At 57.3% G+C, this 6,670-nt stretch overlaps 1 protein-coding gene across 1 annotated transcript in view; it reads left to right on the forward strand.

Annotated features, from left to right (window-relative positions):
* The window catches only part of RASGRP2 (RAS guanyl releasing protein 2), a 13,065-nt gene extending 7,282 nt beyond the window's left edge, over positions 1–5,783 (forward strand). The window contains exons 12-16 of the mRNA XM_004713511.2: positions 3,796–3,937; positions 4,074–4,110; positions 4,454–4,630; positions 5,508–5,572; positions 5,694–5,783. Of these exons, the coding sequence (XP_004713568.1) occupies positions 3,796–3,937; positions 4,074–4,110; positions 4,454–4,630; positions 5,508–5,566 (415 nt within the window). The 3' untranslated portion in view covers positions 5,567–5,572; positions 5,694–5,783. The remainder of the gene's footprint in view (positions 1–3,795; positions 3,938–4,073; positions 4,111–4,453; positions 4,631–5,507; positions 5,573–5,693) is intronic.
* The last annotated feature ends 887 nt before the right edge of the window (positions 5,784–6,670 follow it).

The raw sequence follows: 6,670 nt of genomic DNA on the forward strand, positions 1-6,670 counted from the left end.
CATGTTGACCACCTGCCCTTACCCATGTTGACCAACAGGAAGGGATAGCAGGTCCTTCCTGTCGTTTTTCCCCCTGTGGTTGCAAAGGGGTTCACATTTTGCATATCTGGTTTGGGGAGTCTAAATCCACTTAGGCCTCGGCCATTTTGTGGCCCAGAACAGAGATAGAAGTGGACAAACCCCACCTTGTCCCCCTACTGCCGGGGGGCCGTGAGGGGCTTTTGTCCAGACCCCCATCTTCCAGTGAAGGGACAGGCCTTTGGGCTTTGGGGTTTGTGTTCCTTGTAGTGACACCCTTCCAGTTCCCGCTCATGCTGACCCTGTGCCTGTCAGGGTCCAATGGCTCCCCGGAGCCTTCAGGGGCGGATTGTGGGGGAGCAGATCGCCCGAGCTTTCTCCCACAGTGCCTCTGGGTGACGAGACCCTTGACTCTTTCCCTTAGCATCCCAGCACATGACCTGTCGATCCCACCCAGGGGGTCCCAGAAGGGTCTCGGGCCCTCAGGGTGAGAATCATCCCCTCCATCTTCTCAGAGCCTTTGGTCATTTAATTTTTCACATTTGGATTCTGGATGCGACAGGAATTTCCTTTTCATGCACAGTGGGAGGAAGGAATCTAGGCTCCCCCCCCCCTTTTTTTTGGACCGGTCAGCTGGCTCCGGGTCCCACTGACCTAAAGGGCCACCTCACTCGCTGCCCTGGAGTCCATGCTGACTCATAATGACCCTCTAGGACAGGGCAGGATGGCCCCTGTGAGTGTCTGAGACTCTAAGTCCTTTTGGGAGTAGAAAGCCCCATCTTTCTCCGGAGGAGCAGCAGGCTGCGGGTTTGAATGCTAACCTTGTGGCTTGCAGTCTAATGCATGAGCGCTCCTCCACCAGGCTCTAAATGGCCACCTGGAGTTCGTTAAAAACCCATTCATTTGGTTCCATTCCCATTCAGGGTACCCCCATAGCAAGAGCATTGCCCTTGAGCCCGTTCCAATGGTGGTGATCCTAGACACAGGATAGAACTACCCCTGTGGGTTTCTGAGACTGTAACTCTTTACAGAAGCACAGAGCCTCTTCTTTCTCCCTTGGTGTGGCTGGTGGTTTCGAACTGCCGGCCTTCCGGCTAACAGCCCAACATGTAGGTACCAGGGCTCAGTAAGGGGCCCCCAAGTACAATGGGTGGACATGTCCAGGCCACTCTTTCAGCAGGGTGCAGCCCTTTGAAAATTTGAGGACCCCAGCTTCCCACGGGGACCTCAGCCTCTCCCAGACTGCAGTGGTCCTGTGGCCCAGAGACTGTTGCCACAATAGACCATTGTATCTGCCAGGCCCCAGCGCCTGGCTCCCCAGGAGGGGGACCAGCCACCGCCTCCCAGGGCAGCCGAAGTTCAGGCCCCACCTCCTGCTTCATCCTGAAACTCCCTCTTTGTTTCTGGAACCAGTTGTTCCTTGCCCACTCCCCTAGGCATTTAAGACAATGCCGGCTAGATGTTAGCCGGTGTTTCCAGATGCTTGTCCCAGAGGGCTTTCCAGGAAGCACAGTCTTGTCGGAGCTGTGCGCCTTGCTGTTGTGTTTGTCGATGTTGTCTTCCCGGTGTCGCTGTCCACCTTCCCCTTGAGCATGCTCGCCCACCACATCCATGAACGTAGCACAGCCAGCCTCATTCCTTAGGTCAGCCGCAGAGCCTCCCATCCTGTGGCCGCAAGAGGCGGCGCCTACCTACCCCTCTCTGGCTGAGGGTCCGGCAGCCTGTTTGCTGTGTCTCCCCTCCTCTCTCTGCTGAGCTGCCGTGAACGCCCTTGTCCCGGAGCTCTCCAGCTCTCCGGCCAGCCTCTCTGTAGGCGAAATTCCTAGAAGTGGGATAATTGGAACACAAGATACTGCGCATTGTAAATTAGGAGAGAGACTGCCAAGCTGACCTCCGCAGACAAGGTTGTACCAGTTTGCAGTCCTCCCAGCAGAGTCCCGGTGCCCACTTGCCAAGTGTCCTTGCCAACACTGTACGCTATAATAAGCTGGGAGAGGTTTGCCAGTCTGATGGGCAAATGGGGTCCTGGTGAGATTTGCATTTCTCCACTGTTGGCGGGGGCGGGGTGGCTTTTCCCATTTCTATTCCTTCTGTGACTCACCTTGTGACTCACCTGTTCGTAGTCTCCGTCCCTCACGTGACCGGCTTGGGTGGGGGGGGGTGTTGCGCTCCTTGGTTTGCCAAATCTCTGTAAATAATGATCGTCACCCTTTCCTGCTGACCGTGTTTGACAATACTGTTCCTCCTCGTCTGTCGTTGATGTCTTCTTCCACATAAAATCGAACTCGTGGTGTCTTAATATGTCTGTCTCTTTCCCCTTTTTTGCCTTCTGCGATGTGTGTGCCTTGGCCAAAGGCTCTCCCACGAGCTGTTGCTGAGCCCTCTCCGTCCAGCTCACCGAGAGAGACACTGTGTGTGTCGCGGTAGAATTGTGTTCCCTGGGGTTTTGTGGCTAATTTTTTATTTTTGAGGCAGGGGTGGGGAGAGATTGTCAGACCTTTCTTTCCAGGGACCTCTGCGTAGACTTGAACCTCCACCTTTCCGTTAAGCAGCACCATTTGCACCAGCCAGGGACTTCCCGGGAAAGCCAGTGTCAGTAACCCCTCCCTCAAGGTGACAAAAATCTCCTCCTCTCCCTTCTCAGATCTTTTGGTCATTTGATCCGCTCCCATGCAGGTCTCCAGCTAGGCAAGAGCTCTGTTTTCATTGTGCCCAGTGGAAGGAAGGTCCCTGGGCTTAGCTGCCTGTTTGCAAGGGGCCAGTTGTCCCAGTGCCCTGCTGATTGTCCTCTGATGGGTGTCCAAATAGAACAGGTGGGAGTGTCTAGGCCAGTGAGAGAGCTTTGAGGTCCACCTTCCCATGGGGATCTGCACGACTACCTCCCACCTGCATTAAGTCACAGGACGGCTGAGTCCCCAGGCGCTGAGGGAGTGCAGGGAGCCCTAGCAGAGCCCAGGCAGGAGGTCTGGTGGCCAGTGCTCAGCTGCGAACCTCTCAGAGGTTCTGTGGCTCGCCAGGAGAATGAGGTGGCTGGCCCCGCCCATACAGAAGCAGCTCTACTCTGCCCGTCAGAATCCACTGGAGAGCAACTGACTGGGTTTGGTGTGGGGTTTATACCAGAGGAGACGATCGCCCCAGGAGACCGGCCAGGAAGTAGTCAAACTGGGATTTGAACTGACGTCTGTCTCCCTCCAGCGTCCATGTTCGAGCTGGCCCCCCAATAGGTCGCTAGGTCACCAGAGGGTCTGGTGGGTTTGTGTGTGAGCAGCGGGGTGGACCCAACTTTGCCCAGGCCCCAGAGCGACTCGGGGTTCCCACTGGTTTTTCCCCAGAGCACACTTTGGGAGACCGAGGCTGAGTCCAAGGGCGCCCAGCCCCTTCTAGTGGACACCCAGCTCATGTCAGGCGGCAGGGCAGGTAGCTCTTCTCTGAGCAGGGAGCCAAGGGAACGTGGCTTGCTGGAGATCCCAGAAGAGTCAGTGCAACTTCTCAGTCTGCTGGACTCCCAGGCTACTGCTCTTCGTCCCCCTGCAGCAGAGTAAAACAAGCCCACGCCCCCTGCCCGCTGCGACAGTCAGAGCCCTAGCACCCTCTAGGACAGAGGGGACCTGCCCCCATAGTGTGTCCGAGCCCATGTCTTTACGGACAGAATGCACAGGCCACATCTTTCCCGGGCACCCTCCAAAACCAGGAGTCCCACGGGGACTCATTATTTGGTGGGGGATTGCCCAGTGGCTCGGTGGGAGGGTCCCCGCTGAGGTTCCTCCTCCCGCGCAGGGACGGTTGCATCAGCCGAGAGGAGATGGTCTCCTACTTCTTGCGCTCCAGCTCCGTGCTGGGTGGCCGCATGGGCTTCGTGCACAACTTCCATGAGAGCAACTCCCTGAGGCCGGTCGCCTGCCGCCACTGCAAGGCCCTGGTGAGTTCCACCCCAAGGGTGGGGTCTTCCGTTGTGGCCCCACCCCTCCCTTGTCAGAGCCTTCCCTGCAGGCCGGCTTCCTGGGGAGGCCGGACCTCTCTCCTGCTGCTCCTCAGGGCCCTTTCCTCTGTTTCAGATCCTAGGCATCTACAAGCACGGCCTCAAATGCCGAGGTGAGGTGGCGTGGCAGGGCCTCTGGGCGGGCGGGCCAGGAAGGCTTGCTCAGGGCTTGTCCCTCTGGGTGGAGGTTGGTGTTTTGGGGGGGCGATTGCCCTGGAGTAAAGTTCTTCAGAGCAGGAGAAGCAAGTGGATGGGTGGCTTTAAAGAGGGTTTGTATTTTGGCGAGGCAGCTGCCCAGGGACAGAGAAGTCTAGAGAGGGCAGAGACTGGTGAGGAGTAGGCTGAAGAGAAGACTTTAAACCGGGACTCTTGTTTTGGTGGGGCAGCTGCTAGGGAGCAAACGGGAGGGAGCCGGTGCAGGTGTAGGTGTTCTGATCGCTGGCCCCTGCTCCCCAGCCTGTGGTGTGAACTGCCACAAACAGTGCAAGGACCGCCTGTCAGTCGAGTGCCGGCGCCGGGCCCAGAGCGTGAGCCTGGAGGGGTCTGCACCCTCCCCGTCCCCCACACACACCCACCACCGGGCCTTCAGCTTCTCCTTGCCAAGGCCTGGCAGGCGAGGCTCCCGGCCTCCAGGTAAGGGTGGGTCTCCTTCTGTGTTGGCCTGGGAGGGAGGGAGACAGGTGCAGCGGTAAAGATTCACTTGTCTACAGTGGGAAGTGGAAAAGTGGAGCCATCTCTTTTATTTGGGGGGGGGGCAGGAAAGGAGGGTGGGACTGATGCCCAAAGGCCACCAAGGTACCCTCTCCCTTTTGAGGCTAGGGAGGAGGGGAACTCGCATTTCTAAAGAAACAGGAACAGGAGAGGAACTTCAAAAGGTTCCAGCTGCACTTTTATTTTGTTAGGGGGATCAATGGCCGATTATAGAGGGAGTTAGTTGTCTGAGCCATTTGCCTGCTTTCGAGGCAGCTCTGAGAAGAGTCAAAGTAGCTGTCTGGAGGGGGGCTGGGGTCAGTTTGCTGAATGACAATCTGTTGGGAACAGTCTGAACTATGATTTTCACCCGCTCTGCTGGCCTGGGGGCCGGGTGGGGGGTTTGGGCTGTGGGGCCACAACCGTTTGGGCCTGGAAAAGCCCTCCCAAATGGAGGCAGGCACCGGGCCCAACTACTCAGAAACAGGAAGAACACCATTTACAGTGCGCCGTCCCGTGTGCTGGGATCCGAAATGTGACACACACACACACACACACACACACACACACACACACACACACTCCTGACATTTAAGCAAACGCACTGGCTCATCTGCGGCTGCAAAAAAGCTTCGGCAAAAGGCAAACTTAGAAAAGGAGCCTCCGAAAGTGGGCCATTTGGTCAGCCAGGGAATTGATTTTTGGTGGATGGATTCTCTTTCGGGTTGGGGCGGGTGGCTTCTGGTGGGTGTGGGGTGGGGAGGGCTGCTGAGGTGATCCGGGCCCAGGATTTGATTTCACCACTCTCCCCTGTCTGCAGAGATCCGGGAGGAAGAGGTACAATCGGTGGAGGATGGTGTGTTTGACATCCACTTATAATAAGCGGTGAGGCCTCCGGTGGGCAGGGAGGGTTGGGGAGAGCAGGGATGTGGGGATGCCTAGACCAGGAGGGGATGCTACCTTGTTGGGGAGGGTCTCCCTCACAACCTCTGTTTTTCCTTCCCAGCTGCAACTGGATCCAGGATGCATGCCTGCCTTGGAGAAATGGCTTGGACCAGAGCAGGGAGCCCGAGGGCGCTGGGGCAGGAGGTGGGGGTGGGGTGGGGGTGGCATGCAGCTGAGGGTAGGGCCAGGACTGAAGATGTCCGTAAGGTTGTACAGACTCTTGTGAATATTTGTATTTTCCAGATGGAATAAAAAGGCCCATGTAATTAACCTGGAAGCTGAGTCTAGACTCCTGGGGGGGCTGGGCTCCTGGGTGACCAGAGTTAGTTGTGGGCCCTTGGACTTGGGAGTTAGAAGCTGTGGAGGTTCTGAAACCTTGGTGCTGGTGCTGGTGCTGGGTGGCGTGGCGCCACTTCTGACTCAACCACTTTATGAAGGAAACCTGGCCCGGTCCTACGCCATCCTCGCCAGCCATGCTGTCTACGCCTGAGCCCATTGTTGCTGCCACCAGATCCATCATGTCCTGGAGGGTCTTCTTTCCCTCTGACACGCCGGGGGCTAGGGTCTTGGGAGAAACATAAGAATGGGGGTGGTGTTCCAGAGTCTTGAGATTCCAGAATCCCTGCACCCCAGAATTGCTGGGCTCCATGGTTATTTACACCTGTTGCCCTCAGCCTGTGACTGAAATTCTCTTGCTTGACAGGTGGTCTTTCATGCCTGCTTGAACACCTCCAGTGAACAGTGGGGTGGTGGGGGAAGAGGGAAGCCTAGAGTGCTGCCCGGGGTAGGGAGGGGCTAGCAGTGGGCTCCTGCCAGGCTTTCAGGTCCCTGGGTGGGGGCTACACTCCAGGGTTGGCAACGTCCTGGCTGGTGCTGCGTCCAGCCGTAAGGACAGCGACTTCCAGAGGAAATGCATATTGATCCTGTTCTCTGCCTCGCCTCCAGTGGCCTCTCCAAACCCAGTCCTTCCCTCCTGAGCCTGCAGGCTGAGGTTTGGGGGCCACCGCTGCCTGAGGAAGGCTAAGGCACCTCCTAAAG

Source organism: Echinops telfairi, unplaced genomic scaffold (assembly GCF_000313985.2).
Source record: "Echinops telfairi isolate 266 unplaced genomic scaffold, ASM31398v2 ScPeMD7_7417;HRSCAF=8455, whole genome shotgun sequence".
NCBI lineage: Eukaryota > Metazoa > Chordata > Mammalia > Afrosoricida > Tenrecidae > Echinops > Echinops telfairi.